This window comes from Orycteropus afer, unplaced genomic scaffold (genome assembly GCF_000298275.1).
Source record: "Orycteropus afer afer isolate SDZICR_OR568_19922 unplaced genomic scaffold, OryAfe1.0 scaffold00744, whole genome shotgun sequence".
NCBI lineage: Eukaryota > Metazoa > Chordata > Mammalia > Tubulidentata > Orycteropodidae > Orycteropus > Orycteropus afer.
Genome location: NW_006922331.1, coordinates 576403 through 593028, shown reverse-complemented (window position 1 = coordinate 593028; position 16626 = coordinate 576403). Strand labels below are relative to the sequence as shown.

The 16626-nt window shown below is 59.9% G+C and overlaps 1 protein-coding gene across 1 annotated transcript in view; it reads left to right on the top strand.

The window, feature by feature from the left end:
* The window catches only part of LOC103211452 (BCR activator of RhoGEF and GTPase), a 75973-nt gene that overhangs the window by 49855 nt on the left and 9492 nt on the right, over positions 1-16626 (top strand). The window contains exons 13-19 of the mRNA XM_042783210.1: positions 3574-3630; positions 5356-5465; positions 6818-6957; positions 7503-7637; positions 8409-8514; positions 8878-9040; positions 9407-9490. Of these exons, the coding sequence (XP_042639144.1) occupies positions 3574-3630; positions 5356-5465; positions 6818-6957; positions 7503-7637; positions 8409-8514; positions 8878-9040; positions 9407-9490 (795 nt within the window). The remainder of the gene's footprint in view (positions 1-3573; positions 3631-5355; positions 5466-6817; positions 6958-7502; positions 7638-8408; positions 8515-8877; positions 9041-9406; positions 9491-16626) is intronic.

The following is a 16626-nucleotide window of genomic DNA, read 5'->3' as shown; positions in this document are numbered from 1 at the left end:
GGGGTTTTGCAGAGCATGACAGAGTAGCACTTGTTCAGTTGGAGGTGGCCGTGTTCGGGACAAAGCTCACCACTTGCAGGGCCCCCACCTCCCTGGCATGATGCCATGACCAGTTGTCTGGGTCAGCCTCTGGGCACCCGTCCACCAGGTCTGTCAGCCCCAGTTCTTCCAAGACCCCCACCCTGCCCTATCTCAGGGGAGACTGTCCCCAGGGAGCGCCAGGGTGGGAGCGGGCTGCCCCACACCCTGCCACCCTGTGGTGTAGGCCACACTCCTCCCTGCGTCCAGCAGAGCCCTGCCGTATCCTGGGTAGACTCCGCGTTTTCCTTGAATGCCATTTCCCAGTCAGCCGTCTGTTGGCCTCGCCTCTATTTACCCCACGGGTGCTTTAAACATCTGCATGGAGAAACGTCAGCCTTGAGTGTCTTTTGGGTTCAGGCGAGGTGAGGGAAGGACATGGCCGTTCCTCCCTGACAGCCCACTGTTCCCTACAGTGGGGCCTTTTCCGCTGAACCCACCACACGGACTGGGGGCCCAGAGGCACTGCGTGCTGTTTTTGCCATCAGTCACTGGCTACCAGGCAGCCTTGCTGCCATAGTCCACGCTTTCTTGAGACCAGCACAGCCGAAGCCTGGGGTTGGGGGGGGTGTTCACAGCTGGGGTGGGGGGACGCTGGGTAGGGGGCGACTCCCGCCTCCAATGGCTGTGGGTGGCTCGAGCCCACAGGGCAGCGTATCCAGCCTCCAGGAGGTGGTGGGCACGGGCCTGTCCAGCACATGTCCAGCACGGAGCTGGGTGACAGGCCTGGCGTGGTTTACTCAGCGTTCCTAAAGGTTGCCAGCGGAAACCAGCGCTTGAGAAGGAAGCCAGGCTTTTCTGAGCTTTCATTAGAAAGGGACACACTGGAAGTGACACGCTGGAATTCCCGGCACTGCAGGCTGCAGGCCTGGGGGAGGGGTGTGTTTTTCCATAGGGACAATAAGAGTAAGATAGGCAAGGACAGGAAGCCCTGACGTGAGAGGGTCCCCCGGAGCGGAGCTTCAGGAGCTGGTCAAAAGGCCGGGCTGACGGGCCCAGGGAAGCCGGCCCAAGGATGCTGGGCGCGCTGGCCACCCCCACTGCCCTGCAGCCCCTTCTGCAGTCCCTGCCCCCCTGCCGGCGCTGTGCACCGCCCCCCAAGAAGCATCCGTGTGCCTGGGGCAGCGCCCTGTGGACCCGTGTCTGCAAGCTGGTGTACAAGGGCAAGGTGGGCCAGGTCTGGGGGGCTGGCTGGGGCTGGCTGGGCCAAATCGGACGGGGTTGCCGTGGCCGGAGATGACCTGAGGGGGGTGGAGGGGACGTCCCGGCCCTGTCCATGTTTTCCCAAGCTCCAGGGCTGCTAGCGACCGCTTTTGACAGTTCTGAGTGGAGTCCTTGGCTGGGGTAAACGTTTAACAGTTCAGCTGCTTGCCGGAAAGTTGGAGGTTCGGGTCTATGCAGCTGCCCCTTGGAAGAAAGGCCCGTTGATCTGCTTCTAGAAAAATCTGCCATGGCAAACCCTGTGGGACCTGGTTCCCCTGACACCCACCGGGGGCGCTGTGAGGGGGTTGGATGGACGCATGGGAGTTACGTGTCCTGGGGAGAGAGGCCAAGTGATGATGTCCTGGAGAGGGGGAGGGAGCGTGTCTCCTGCAGCTCGTCTCCTGTCACCTGTTCAGACCCCTCCCCCACACGGTGTTGAACCTCCCTGGCACATGGGTAAGGCTTTCGGCTGCTAAGTGGCCTGCATTGACCCACCAGCCACTCCTAGGGAGAAAGATGAGGCTTCCCTGAAGACTGACAGCCTTGGAGACCCTGTGGTGCAGTTCCACTCTGTCCTCTAGGGGCGCTGTGGGTCAGAATGGACTCCAGGGCAGTGGGTGTGGTTTGGGCTTTGCTTCTGTGAAGACTGACAGCCTTGGAGCCCCTGTGGGGCAGTTCCACACTGTCCTCTAGGGGCGCTGTGGGTCAGAATCCACTCCAGGGCAGTGGGTGTGGTTTGGGGCTTTGCTCCATGAAGACTGACAGCTTGGAGACCCTGTGGGGCAGTTGCTGGTGTGGCCAGCCTAACCCCAGTCCAGCCTCCACCCACCCTGGGACCCCTGGCATAGAATGTGTGCTGTCCACAAGGGGGATGGACGGCACAGCCCTTGTGAGCAGACGACATGGCCTGCGGCTGGTGCGTCATACGCAGCAGCTCACTTGGCTGTTGTTGTCATCGTTAGTTGGCTGTGATACGCGGCTACTTTACGGACCACAGAACAAAGCGTTGCCCACTCCTGCCCCAGCTCCGTGTTCATGGGTAGGTGCGCGTCCACTGTGTGGCTGCCAGGCCAGCCCGTCTCGTGAAGGGTTTCCAACCTTTTCTCTGACCCTGCGCCTCACCACGTCCTTTTGTAGCAGTAGGTCCTTCCTGGCAACGTGTCCAAACCAGGAAAGCTGTAGGGTAGCCATTCTCGCTTCCAAGGAGCATTCTGCCTGCACTTCTTTCAGGACAGACTTGTACCTCCTTCTGGCAGTTCCTGGGGCTTTCAGCATTCTTTGCCAGCACAACTCACAAGGATCAACCCTTCTTTGGTCTCCGTATCATTGTCCAGCTTTCACATGCATGGGAGGCGACCGGAAATACCGTGGGTTGGCTTAGGCGCACCTTAGTCCTCAAAGTGACGCCTTTGCTCTTTACCACTTTAAAGAGGTTTTTTGCCGCAGATTTACTCGGTGCGATACGTCTTCTGATTTACCGACTGCTGCTTCCATGGGTTTTGACTATGGATCCAAGTAATACGAAATCTTTGACAACTTCAGTGTTTTCTCCATTTATCGTGATGTTGCTTATTGGTCTGGTTGGGAGGAATTTTGTTTTCTAATGTCAGTCCTTCTTCAGTCCCCGTTTTTCTTTGCCCAGCTTTCGAATGCATGTGAGGTGTTTGGAAAGGGCCATGGCTTACATCAGGACAGTTGAGTGGCAGGTTGTGTGGGTAACGTTGGTCGACACTGTCGCACGGGTTGGCTGCTGGGGAAGGACTCTTGGGGGCAGAAGTCAGGGGCTGCAGAGGGGCTTCTCCTGCCCTTGACCCCTGCTGCTTCCTCCTGGCCCCACCCTGCAGTACTAGTGCAGCCTGGAGCCCCTGGTGTCTGGAGGCTGGAGTCTCTCTCTCTGGTGTCCCTAGGGGAGAAACAGCACAGTGGCAAAGATGGCTGTCAGACGCTGTGGCCTAGAAGTTGCCGTGGAAACTGGGCTGCCCGAATGCCCGAAATGTCATTTCCCCCAACGGCTCCCCTTCCCCTAGTTCGACCTGAGCATCTATAGCGGTGGGGGAACAGGGGAGGATGTGTCAAGAAAGGCTGGCAGCGGATGTCAGCTCACAGCTTCCAGGGACAGTGGGAGGGGCCGTGTCACAGACACGGGTGCTCCAGTACGGTGACCTCGGTCCTGCGAGTGGGGAGGCCCACCTCAGTCGTCTTCGGCATGGAGACGGTGTCGGGGTGGGTTGCTGCTCTGCGTGGCCCCCAGCAGGCGCGAGGGCATCTGTTAACTGGGACCCCTTGTTGCAGCTTGACCAGGTGTTGCAGGACAAGGACTGGCAGCGGACCGTGATCGCCATGAACGGGGTGCGTACCCACCCCGCTCCAGAGGCTCCCACATCCCAGAAGGTCGGGGTGAGCTGTATCTTCTAACGCAGTGGCAGGGGAGCTGAACTCGAGCTGGCGCGTGGCACGGCAGGAGGGGACAGGCCCTGGCAGAGAGACCACCGTCTGTAGGGAGGGCTCTTGTTGGTGGCTGGAGTGAGCATGACCCACTGTTGCTGCCAGGAAGGTGGGACCTTAACATGGGCCCTGGGGTCTGCGCTCAGAGACCAAGCCCTTGTTTGTGCTCAGCACCCCCCTCCTGGGAGATTCAGAGAGCTTTCAGAGAGCAAAGGAGACCCCCGCTTCCACAACCCTGAGACCAAGGGGACTGGATGGTACCCGCCTTCCACTGCTGGCCACTCTGACAGGGATGATAGGAGATCCTGGACAGAGTGGGAGAAAAATGGGCAGCAAAACTCAAAATCATAAAAAGGACCAGGCTTATTGGTCTCATAGGGCCTGGTGGAACCCCTGAGACTATGGCCCCTAGTCACCCTTCAGGCCTGGAACTGAACTCACTCCTGTGGCTTCCAGCCAAACAGTAGACAGGCATATGGGGTGAACATTTATGCCAGGTAGATGCACTCCTTGAGAGCTCCATCATGGGAGATCAGAAGGGCAGTGTTTGCACAGAGAGACAGTTCAGGGGGCGGGAGTGCACGGGAGGGAAGGAGATAGGGAAGAAGTAACTGTGGGGTGGAAGGGAAGAGAGCTATTCTGTGGTGGGGACTGCAGTCAATGTCATGAGATAAAATGTGCATGAACTGCTGTGTGGAAAATGAATTTGCTCTGTCAACTTTCACCCAAATCACAAAAAAATAAATAAGGGGATCTGAGCATAGGGACAGAACATGGTCTAGTGATAGTCCCTGGATGTCTCAGAGGTCTCCAGGGAAGCACACCAGGAAGACAGAATGTAGTGATGGTCCCAAGCCCTCATTGGTGCTCAGCACCCCCCTCCTGGGAGATTCAGAGAGCTTTCAGAAAGCAAAGGAGACCCCCGCTTCCACAACCCTGAGACCAAAGGGACTGGATGGTACCCGTGGTCTCAGTTCTGTAGGGACGCACACCGCGGAGACAGAATTCCTTTGTGAGATCAACTCACAGGATTGTGGGACTGGCATGTCCCAAACCCATAGGTCAGGGGTGGCTGGCCTGCAGGTGGGGACCCCCAAGGGGACAGGAGGGCTGCAGAGCGGAGAGGGAACAGGTCCTGCCAGAACACCTGCCGTCACTCTGACGGCTGAGCAGACGCCCAAGGCACCCCTTTCAGTGGATTGATTGGTGCCAGTAGGGTTTAGGTCGTTAGGGAACGTGGTAGCATTGTACCCGGTGACATCGGGGAAGGTGGGGACATTGCATGGCATTTAGAGACATTCTGGAAGGTGGGGACCTTGCGCCACACCTGGTGACATTGTGGGACGACAGGCACCTAGTCCATTGTTGAGCCAAATCACTGGGAACCGCAGCCCAGCCAAACAGCCACACTGGTCAGCCTTCACCGTGGGTTTTTGTTACGTTCATCCTGCGCATTCACTGTACTTAGGGTTGGGGGTCAGGGGAGGGGTGAGCCATGTTGGTGCTCAACCAGCTGGCCCAGGCCTCCCTCTGCTGTGGCCCTGCCTCACTGGCACCTGGGGTTGGAAAAGAGTGCCAAGGCCCGGGCCCAGCGGAGGAGCGAGCCACCAGCCCCCTTTCCCTCTGCAGATTGAAGTGAAGCTGTCCGTCAAGTTCACCAGCAGGGAGTTCAGCTTGAAGAGAATGCCCTCCCGAAAGCAGACGGGGGTCTTCGGGGTCAAGATTGCCGTGGTCACCAAGTGAGTGGTGGGGCTGGGGGCTCACACCCTGCCCCCACCCAGAGGGTCCCTGGCTCAGCTGCCGCACCCCCCAGCTTCCTCCTGGGGCAGTGGACGGAGTCTAACCCAACCCTTTGCCCCTTTGTCCTAAATCCATGGCCAGGAGAGGCCTTTTTGTCTTGCGTCCTCCCGGAATCTATTTGTGTCCCTGGGATGCCTGCAGCTTGGCCAGGCCCCTGACCTGGTGGCCTGGGCCAGGGCCAGCCACAGACGCACCCGACACCTGTGTCCATACAGCACCCCCACCCCACCTCGCGGCATCTCTGTGAGGTTCTGAGCGTGCGTGGAGAGGGCTCCCTCGGCAGCCACTCCACACGCCAAAGCCAGGGGCCAAGCGAAAGGTGGGCAACTTGGGAAAGTCTGGTTTGGGGGTTCGTGGGTCTGATTGCACAATAAGGTGGAAAAGGAGGCCTCAGATCCCCGCCGTCTTGTGTTGTTGAGGTGTCCTTATTTCTGGGGTCGTACATGGAGATGCAGTTAACTCCCTTCGCTGCTAACAGAGAGGTGAAAGGGTCGTGTCTACCCAGAGGTCCCTTGGAAGAAAGGCCTGGTAATCCGAAAAATCAGCCCCTGTGAACACTGGGGAGTGTGGTTCTCTGTGCGGGTCCCTGCACCAGAGCCAGCAGCCACAGTAAGAAGGAATCACTGATCACCGCCCATTAAAACCAGGAAGAGAACAGCCCGTAGGGCCCCTGGAGTCCTGCATTCATTGGCTGAGTGCCTGCTGTGGGCAGAGCTTACCTCCCTGGGGCCTGGCTAGGTCAGTAGTTTGTCTCCTGCCTAGATGGTGGCTGAAACCATGTCCATTGATGTCTTGACTTGGAGACTAGCCTGTATCCCAGGATGCTGTCCCACTCCCCAAGCCCAGGGACTTTTAACTGGACTTGGTGTGGCCGACTTCACTCAGCAAAGCTTCCAGGCCTCAAAGACCACATGTCGCTCGCAGGGCGGTGGGCTGCTGAGTGGCCCCGGCCCACAGCACGCCCATGCGGGTCAGAGTAAAACTGCACTGTAGGGTTTTGAAGGGCTGACACTTCAGAAGTTAGATAGCCAGGACTTTGTTCAAGCCCTCTGGGTAGACTCGAACCTTTAGCCTCAGGGTAATCAGCCAAGTGCATCCTCCCAGGGACCCCAAGCTCTTGGAAAGTCCCAGTGAAACACATGCAGCCGTGACTAGGGGCTTGTGGGGTGAAAGAAGACAGGCCCACGCTCTGTGCAGCACCATCTCCGGATGTGTGGGGTCCCAGCAGACAGGGATGGGCTGGGGCTGCCGCTGCCAGACACTGAGGTTGTCCCCCGACCCTGCCCCGCAGGAGGGAGAGATCCAAGGTGCCCTACATCGTTCGGCAGTGCGTGGAGGAGATTGAGCGCCGAGGCATGGAGGAGGTGGGCATCTACCGAGTGTCGGGAGTAGCCACGGACATCCAGGCGCTGAAGGCAGCCTTTGACATCAGTGAGTGTCTGCAGCGGGGGCAGGGCCAGCTTCTTCCTTCCCTGAGATTCTCAGGCCACTCCATGACCCATACTTCCCTCAGGGTCAGAGCCCAGGGTCAGGGCCTGAGGGTCACAGTGTTGCCCTCCACGTGGCTCTGAGCCCCCTGTTCCATTACCCCTAACCCCATGAAGTAGGTGGGAAGCCCCAGTTTTGAATGAGTACACCAGGCGCTGGAACGGGCTTCTCCAGCGTCCCCACGTGGAGCCCCAGTGTGCCGACAGACTCCTCCCGGGGTGCACTTAGCCTGCCGAGCTTCTGCTCCTTCGAGCCTCGCAGCCTGGCCCCTTGAGCCCAGCGGGAAGGCACGGCTTTAGACACTAAATAGGAGCTGACAGTCCCAGGAGATGCTGGGCTGCAACCCGCGCGAGCCTGCCCCGCCCGCGCAGGCTCCGAGCCGCCTGGGGTCTCAGGAGGGGAGGAGGGGCAGCTAACAGGGAAGAAAGACAGCGGGGGGCGCGAGGCCCTCGCGCGTGACATCAGGGGCGCATGTCGATCCGTCCCAGATAACAAGGACGTGTCGGTGATGATGAGTGAAATGGACGTCAACGCCATCGCCGGCACACTCAAGCTCTACTTCCGGGAGCTCCCGGAACCCCTGTTCACCGACGAGTTCTACCCCAACTTTGCCGAGGGCATCGGTGAGCACCACCCGCCGCCGCCATCTCCCCTCCTGCCCAGGGCCCCCCCGCCCCGTGAGGCAGGCCACGCCCCTCCAGAAGGCCACGCCCATTCCACAGGCCCCACCCCTGCAGTCACGCCCCTTCCGCAGGCCCTCCCCTTCAGGAAGGCCCCGCCCACCCATCCTTCCAGGGCTTCCCCTCCTGCAGGACGCGGAGGTTGGCAAAGGGGGAATTCGTGCCCAGATGCGGGGTGGCGATCTTGGAGCTGCAGGGCTTCTCTGAGGCACGCTTCCGGGCCGTTTGACAATGACACTGACCACCTCTGCTCTCAGCCGCAAATATGGGGTCAGGCCCACACACAGGGCTGCGTCCCTGTGACTGCTCAGCCTCAGGCAGGGAGGTGCTGGGGGCTCGGCAGGGGGGTCAGTTCCTGTGTCAGCTGTTGGTGACTTCCCCTGCACATGGTGAGCCCAGACCTAATTCGTTTTAGTCTCGAAGTTCCGCACAACACGGCTGACGGCTGACACGGGAGGTGGCCTGAGGTGCAGGGGCTAGGAATCAAACCCCTGTCTCCTGCATCAGAGGCGAGAGTCCGCTTGCTGGACCACCAGTGCCCCCTGGTGGGGGGCGCCGGAAATGGCCGAGCCAGCCAGGAGGGCTGGGTCCCTGGGAGGCTTGGATGCTTTGAGATACAGAAAGGGGGCTGGAGGGGTGGAGCTGTACGGCAGCACAGTGTGGACAAAGGCCACGCCCCCCAGCGGTGGCTGCGAGCCGTGCCCGTTTCTGCAGCTCTTTCAGACCCCGTTGCGAAGGAGAGCTGTATGTTAAACCTGCTGCTGTCACTCCCGGAGGCCAATCTGCTCACCTTCCTCTTCCTCTTGGACCACCTGAAAAGGTAGCACACTCGGCCAGGACCCCCAGGCGGCACAGAGGGGCTGTTCTCCCTTCCCACTGGCTCCTTCAGCCTCTGCTCCCCACTTGGCTTCTCGATTCCTCTGGGTGCTGGTCACCATTGCACCCTTGCTGTTCTCTGGGGGCCATAGCAGTGCCCGCCCCTGCCCTGGTGCTTTCCCTCCTGGGCTCTCAGGTCCACCAGGACCATGGGGTGGTTTTAGCACAGCCAGGGCTGTGACCCACCCTCCCCGGGTGGCCAGCACAGGCAGAAACGGGGGGCATCTGCTGCCGTGCTCCACAAGGACGCTGGGGTGACCCCATCCCCTCAGCATGTTGAAACAACCCCCTCCTGGACTCGCGACAGGGTGGCAGAAAAAGAAGCCGTAAACAAGATGTCCCTGCACAACCTAGCCACAGTCTTCGGCCCCACGTTGCTCAGGCCCTCGGAGAAGGAGAGCAAACTCCCTGCCACGCCCGGCCAGCCCATCACCATGACCGACAGCTGGTCCCTGGAGGTCATGTCACAGGTACGGTCTACCTCGGGCACTGCTGTCACCCCCACCCACAAGGCAGAGAGGAGGGGCCTGCCCAGGGCGGTGTGGCAGTGGGGGCGGGTGGGCCCAGGCTGCTGCGCTCCCCTCTGTATCATGCTGGGCTTCTGGGGGGACCACCCCTGCCCCCCAAGTGTCTGCACCCAGCCTGGGGCATAACACAGCCCAAGGCAGGCCTTCTCGGGGCTCCTTTCCCCCCAGTCCTCAGCTGTGAAAGGCTCTGTCAGCCCCAGTGGTGGGCCCCACAGCACCGCTGGCCTCACACCCTGAGCAAGGCTTGCACCCAGGCACTTGCAGCTGTGAGCTACTCCCTGAGCCCGTTCGTCCCCTCCCCCTGGGCAGGTCCAGGTGTTGCTATACTTCCTGCAGCTGGAGGCCATCCCTGCCCCAGACAGCAAGCGACAGAGCGTCCTCTTCTCCACCGAAGTCTAACTAAGGCCGTCTACCTCCACGAGGCAACAGACGTCCCCACGGTTCTGCCAGGAAACACACCATCCACAGAGCACGGACTGGACTTCCTCAAGGTGTCATTTGGCTGTCCCCAAGAGCTGGGCCATCTGCCCAGAGACAGCGACTCTAGGCAAAGGTGGCCCAGGCACCCTTGGGCAGCTCTGAGCCCCATGGGTCTCAGCCTGGGCTGGCCTTCCAACTGTGGTTCTCCAAGCGCCCACCAGAGGGCGCCCCAAACCTGTGCATCTCCACACGGGCCTGCAGGGGGCAGCCTCCACACACAGTTTCTGTAAAATTAATTTAAAAGATTTCTACTGGATTCCTCGTGAAGACGCACCCTTCTTCCCGGGAAAAGGGGAGCGTAACCAGGTTCCCCCACTCTTGTGTCTTGAATAAACACTGCTGCTGCTTTATGCGTGGGGGGGCCGCAGCCCCGTCCCTCGTGGGCCTTGGGTTTCCCCGACTTAGACCCTCGACTGTGTGGCGACTGGGTTGACCAGCTACGTCAGCGTCGTGCAGCCTCTGAGCCCTGCTGCCGCCTCTCTCCGCCCCGTCTGTGTAGAGACGGCTTTCCTGGTCCTGCCCTGTGGCTTCCTTGTTGCTGTCCGCTTGTCCCTTGGGGGCCGCTGTGCGTGAATGTGTGTGACATCCTCAGCGTGGACACCGGATGGGAGTCCAGATGACGTGCTTTGCTTTCTAGGGAGAGTGGCCACGTCCCTCCAGGCTTCGTTCTCGGCTGAAGGCCTCATTCTCTGGCTTCCGCGGCCTTCGTGCCTCCCACCCACACCCCGGCGGCCGCTAGACCTCCCCACCATCCGTCCCTGCTGCCTCCCTGCTGGGCTCACTCAGTACCGTTTTGTAAACACGCCCTCTTGGCAGCTGTTTGCCCACAGCCTGCTCTAAACTTTGACCGAGACAGCCTTTTGATACTTGAATATTTTTAAGTTTTATACATAGTTTCTAATTTTTTCCTAACAGATTCCTAATGAGATGATAGACTGTCATCGGACATCCTGTGTCCGGTCAGCATTTTTGTCTTCCTCAGAGCGCCAGCTCTGTTGTCACTGGGAGCCGTCTCTGAAGTTTCCAGAACATTCCGCGTGTGGAGGGTTGGGATCAGGGGCTACTGCAGGGGGTGGGTGGGGGCGCCAGGGGCACCGAGATGCCCACCAGGGCGTCCTCAGTCAACTCCCGAGCATCCTGGCTTAGAGAAGGAACTGGGGAGACCACTGCTATTTTGGGTTAACAGATCCAAGAATGGTCGTGTTGTTTTAGAAAGAAGAGACATGGGGGTCAAGAGAAGGGAGAGAAAACGGAGGCAGGGGTGCCATGCTGGCCTTGCAGGAGGCGGGGGGTAGCTTGCCCGGGGAGTAACCCGGTGGCTTGACTCAGGGAGGCTTGGTGGTCGCAGGATTCCACCCGCAGCGGACCAGGCAGCCTGTCGGAAAATCTCTCCCATGTCGACGGCGGGGCCTGGCCCTGCACGTGCCAGCAGCAGCACCTGTGGGAGCCTGGACAGCGGGGGGCCGTGCGTCCCTGCCCGCCCTCTGCTGCGGGCCTGCCGAGGCCAGCCAAAGGCCGAGGGGTGTTAGCTGACCGCAGAGTGACCCCGGGTCGTCTGGAAGCTTTCTGTCTCAACACGGTGTTTATTGTACTTTCCCGAGCGGGAGGCGAGCCCACCGCGTTGGTGCAGCGCCACCGTCCAGGGCCCAAGGCAGGGAACCCTACGCCCTGTTCGTTTCTGGATGTGGTGCCCACGCCCTGCCCGCCCGTGTACCCCACACCCCTCTCCCGTTTCTGTCGGTCTCAGCTGCCCCGAGCCCAGGCCCTTGCTACTCTGAGTCTTATAATTTGCATTTTTTGCATTGAAACTGGAAGGCAGTATATCCATGTCTCTGCCAACTTTTGTTCCCGCTTCTCCGCCTGTTTTCGCTTTTATTTATAGGGGACATGGGACATCGGATGACTGGCTGACCTCTCCCTTGTGGCCCTGTAAGCACAGAGCCGCCATTGTGCAACTTGGCCTGCATCTCGGCCGCCTCTGTGGTCCTGTCTAACTCGAGGGCTCGAGGCCGTGTCGACTCAGCAAAGCCAGGTCGCGTGGGGCTGGACCATGCTGTGTTCTGTGGGCCCAGCGGGGGCAGGCTCGCCCCCGGACACAGCCCTGCGCGAGGCCTGGTGGCTGGCCCTCCGGCAGGGAGGGACGCGTCGCACTTGCTTGGTCCTCGCGTTGCCCAGCCTCTGGTGGATGGGCTCCCAGCAGCTTCGTTTCTGTGTCCTGCCACGGGGAGGAGGGTCTGCCGCGTGCTCAGACACCAGAAAACGACAATTTCATTAAAGTTAACGAGCCTACTCTTGCTTTCGTGGTCATTGCTGAATTTAGAAAAACATTCACGTGGGGCCTGAGCTGCTGGCGTGGGGCCCTGGGGTGCACGGGGACGGGCGGCATGCTGTACCGTGGAGGACCTGGGGCTGGCAGGGCCTGGTGGGCACCCACTAGACAGTGCAGGGCACGGAGCAGCAGGAACCGCCAAGCGTGGGCCCGTCTGGTGTGGGCCAGAGGTGACCAGCCATGCACTGAGACCAGGCAATGGGCCATGCTGCTCCAGCCCTGCAGGGTGGGCAAACGAGGCCAGGGGAGCCATCCAGTGTGTCCCGAGCCCCTCGTGCAGCCCCTGCCGCGCTGAGCCCGGGGTGGGCCGACTTGAGCCACACCCAGCCTGAGCCCTGGCCTCAGCCCCTTGGTCTCAGGTTGAGACACAGCAGGGAGGCCCCGGGGTCCAGGAGATGTGGTCCCCCACCCACTCTGGCCTTGCCCTTGGAGAAGACCCATCCAGTTTATGGGGAGCTGTTTCGGGGGTGGGCATGGGTGTTGGACACAGCTTACACTGGGATGGGCAGAGTCAAAGGCACCCAACTCACGCCAGCTGGTCCCTCATGGGCAGGACCGTGGTGGCCATCCTCTGAGCCCCAAGGCCGTGAGGCCAGTCTACGAAGGGCAGACACCCAGGGATTGTCTTCTGTGGGATGTACTGCCCAGCCAGCTGGTCAACCTGGAGGAGGTTTGCTTATTTGCTTACACGGTCTCTGGCCTGCAGCCCAAAATGGCTCTGTCGGCTTGTCCCTGAACCGTCTGGCAGAGTGGGTCCCCTTTGCTCTTTCCCAGGAGGTTGGAGGGGTTTGGGGAGAGCAGCCACAGCACCCCCACCCTTGACTTCCCCAAAGGTGACCCTGCAAAGCGTAGGGATGGATGTCAGGGCCTGTGTGCCTTGGAGAGGCTGCTATATCCTCTGCTGAGCAGGGCAGGGCTGGCCTTGGCCCTGACCCTCTGAGGGGCCAATCAGCCCGTTTGCCTACCTTCTCCGTCCTGTGGGAAAAACTATTAGGCACATGTACAACACTTTGGTTTCCTACATGGGGTTGATTTTTCAGGCAAGAATTCTGGAACATTCTGAAAGCCATGGGTGTCTGGCCAAGCCCAGGCCAAGGAGCAGGTCCATTCCTGGCCACTCTGAGTCCGAGATTATCAGAACCAGAGCCCCTCGTCCAGTGCCTTTACTGATGGACGGTGAGACCGGCACAAAAAGTGCACCGCCCCAGCCCCAGCATCCGCGGTGCCAGGCCTCAGCCATTACCTTGACGCGCCAGCGGCCAGCTCCAGAGCGGGAGGGGGCCGTGCTCGGTCCTGCACCCCCAGGCCTCCAACCAGCATGGGAGTTTTGGGGCCCGCAGGGTTCCTGAGCGCTCAGGCCCCAGGCCGACCCCTTGTCCATTCCTCTGTGGGCAGTTGCTGGTCAGGGCCTGAGGGAAATTCGCCAGGGGGTTTCCGGTTGCTTTGCCAAAACTCAGGGGTCCCTGGGTGGCTCAAAGGGTGATCACACTCACTGCTCACAGAAAGGTCGGAGGCTTGAGTCCGCCTAAAGGCACCTGGGAAGAAAGCCCTGACCATCAGGCGTTGAAGACCGTCCGGAGCCCGGTTCTCTGACACATGGGGTCACCGTGAGTCAAGTCAACCGCGTGCCAAAGGTTCCTTCATCGTCGAACCTTGAGCCCAGGTGTTGAGATCACACGGGGTCCAGGTACTGGCCCCGGGGAAGCCCCAGGCCTGGGACAAGTCACCCCAGACTCAGGGACGCCCTCAAGAGGTTGGAGCGCTTCAGTGACCACGTGTGACCCCCCAGGCACAGCCCCCAGGGGTGTTACTGGAAATCCAATGCCGTAGTGAGCCCACCTCCCCAGCACGTGCCCGGGGGGAGGGGCCACACAGGGAGAAACGGTGAGGGAGGGGAGCGCCTGCTGTGTCCTGGAAGGACCCTCAGTCTGTAGGGATGGCGTCAGAAGTCAAGTGTCGCCGTCTCTGGTCTTGGGGTGTGCGCCCCACTGGACGGTCGCGTCTGACTGGCGGTTCCCAAGTCCGGCCTCTTTCTGAAGTTGTCAGCAGCCGCCAAGTCGGCCGTGGCCCCCGGCAACCCCATGCACAATGACACAAAACACCAGCCACTCCTGTGCCTTCCAGGTGACCGCTCACAGATCTGACCGTTGTAGTCCACAGGGGTCTCGGGGTAATTTTCAGACGGTGATAGTCAGGCGTTTCTTCCTAGTGTCTGAGTCCAGAAGGTCCCCCTGAAACCCGTGCAGCATCCCGGCAACACGTGAGCCTCCAGGACAGATGGGTGGGGTGGTGGCTGAGCAAGAGGGGTTGGGAATCGAACCCGGGTCTCCCGCATGGAAGGCGGGAGTTCTACCCCTGAGGCGGCCCCTTGGGCTGCTGAGGGATGGGAACGGTGCCCGGCGGCTCCGGGCTGATGAGGCACCAGCAGGAGGCTTGTCCACCCAGCATGGCACCTTCTGACCAGCACTGGAGTCTCCCAGACACCTGACCAGGCTGAGCCCTGCTGTGCCCAGCCAGTTAGCACGGTCCACGCTTCCTCCTACCGCCCCGAAGTCTTCAGGCCCCACAGCCCTGTTGGCTGTGGACCTGACTGTGGCACCAGGGCCTCTCCCTGCTGGTCCGTTTCCACGCCCTCTCAAGCCTCAAGCTGTTGCCTGGCAAGTCAATCGGCCCTCATCAGAGCCAGCGAGCATCCCTGAGAGACGCCCCCTGTGATCTCCTGCACCTACAGCCACTGTGGCTCTTCCTGGGGCCCAGGGTGCAGCCACTGCCAGGCGTGGCCATGCTCCACACCCACCAGGACTGCTCCTGTCACTGGAGACATTCCCAGACCCTGTGAGATCCCCCCAGGATCTCCCTGCCCTCTCGACTGCTCAGGCTCAGGACCCCCAACCCTGACATCCCAACCTGGGGTCACAGCCTGCAGGTGTGGGGTGTCTGCAAGGAGGGACAAGGCTGACCTGATGGGTGGCCATGGGGCACCGAGCCCTTTTAATCCACAGCAGAACAGCTCACACCTGGAGGAAGGCCGCTGCAGGATGGACAGGCCCAGGGACCACACGGGCACGAGCTGGGACCCACGGCTCTGGGGCTTCAGAGTCCTGATGTTGAAGTCATGTGCTTGTCCCAGCTTGAGCCGCCAGCCCAGGGAGCACATTTAGGGCCACTGTTTCCTCACATTGTTGCAAACACACTCACATTCAGACTTGTCCAAGGGCCTTATAAAACCAGCAGCCATCAAGTCAACCCCGAGTCACTCCTGTTGACCAGTATGTGTGTGGCAAAACCCAAAACACCCACTGCCGTGGAGTCCATTCCAGCTCACAGCGCCCCTAGAGGACAGAGTGGAACTGCACCACAGGGTCCCCAAGGCTGTCAATCTTCAGGGAAGCAAAGCCCAAACCACACCCACTGCCGTGGAGTCCATTCCGACCCACAGCGCCCCTAGAGGACAGAGTGGAACTGCACCACAGGGTTTCCAAGGCTGTCAGTCTTCATGGAAGTACATTGCCTCATCTTCCTCCTGAGGAGCAGCTGGTAGGTTTGAACCACTGACCTTCTGGTTAGCAGCCAAATGCCTTAACCACTACACAACCAGAGCTCATTCGTGTGTGTCATAAGTGTAGTCTTTTTTTTCTTTCTTTCTTTGAAATTACACCCATTCCTCACTTAACAACATGGTTTGATTCCAACGACCAAGTCATTATGCAAAATCGATGCTATGTGAGAGTCCAGGTTGTACCCCGTGTCCCCCAACCCCATCACTCACTGCCTGTTGGATGCCTCCAATGTGTCTCAGGATGTTTGTGGTACAGGGAGCCCCCCTTCCCACTATGCCTTCACCACCACCGAGGAGCCCACAGGGTTAGAGATGGTGAACGGGAGTTGCCCGCTTCCCACCACCTGTGCTGGGTGGAGACCCCACTCATCCTGCATCCACCTCAGCCCTGCAGCCCCGCATGGCCCCCTCTCCTCTCCCCCCACCTGCCTGTCCCCATCAATCTCCCCAGCATCTTCAGGCCCACTTCTGACCTCCCCCTGCCTATCTCACGACCTCGTGCGGCCAGACCAAGATGCCACAAATGAAAAGGCACCCGGCAGCCAGTCGGCCAGCACCCCTCACGTGGCCCAGTCATCGCTGGGGCCACTCATATATAGTTCAGGGTGGCCCATGGAGGGTGCCCCATGTGAGGCCCAGACCATTGGAGGCATCACCAATAGAGAATTTTTTCAAAGTTGTAGTCAATGTGAAATGTCAGATCAGAAGCCAGCAGGTAACCGGGAGCAGGGTGATGCTTTGTTGTGATTTTGGTGAAAGTTTGCCGGATGAATTAGGCTCCTAGGTTTTCAGTGGGTGACTTTTTCTGAGGCACATTGCCAGGTCTTCCTTCCTCAACACCTCTGGGAGGATTTGAACCCCAAAACCCTTGGTTAGTAGCCAAGTAGCTTCAATCATTCAATTGTGGCAACCAAGCTATGTCCACCTAGAATCTCAAAACGGGGGTGTATTTGGGATATGGGTCTCTGGGGATGTCCTTAAGTAAGTGAGGTACTCTGGTGGTGTAGTGCCTAAGGCATCTGACTGCTAACCAGAAGTTGATGGTTCAAGCCCACCAGCCACTCCTTGGAAGGAAGACTGGGTGTGGTGGTTATGTTTTTTGTGTCAACTTGGCTAGGCCTGGTTGAGTAGCTGGGCAGCTGGATGTAATATTCCCCATGA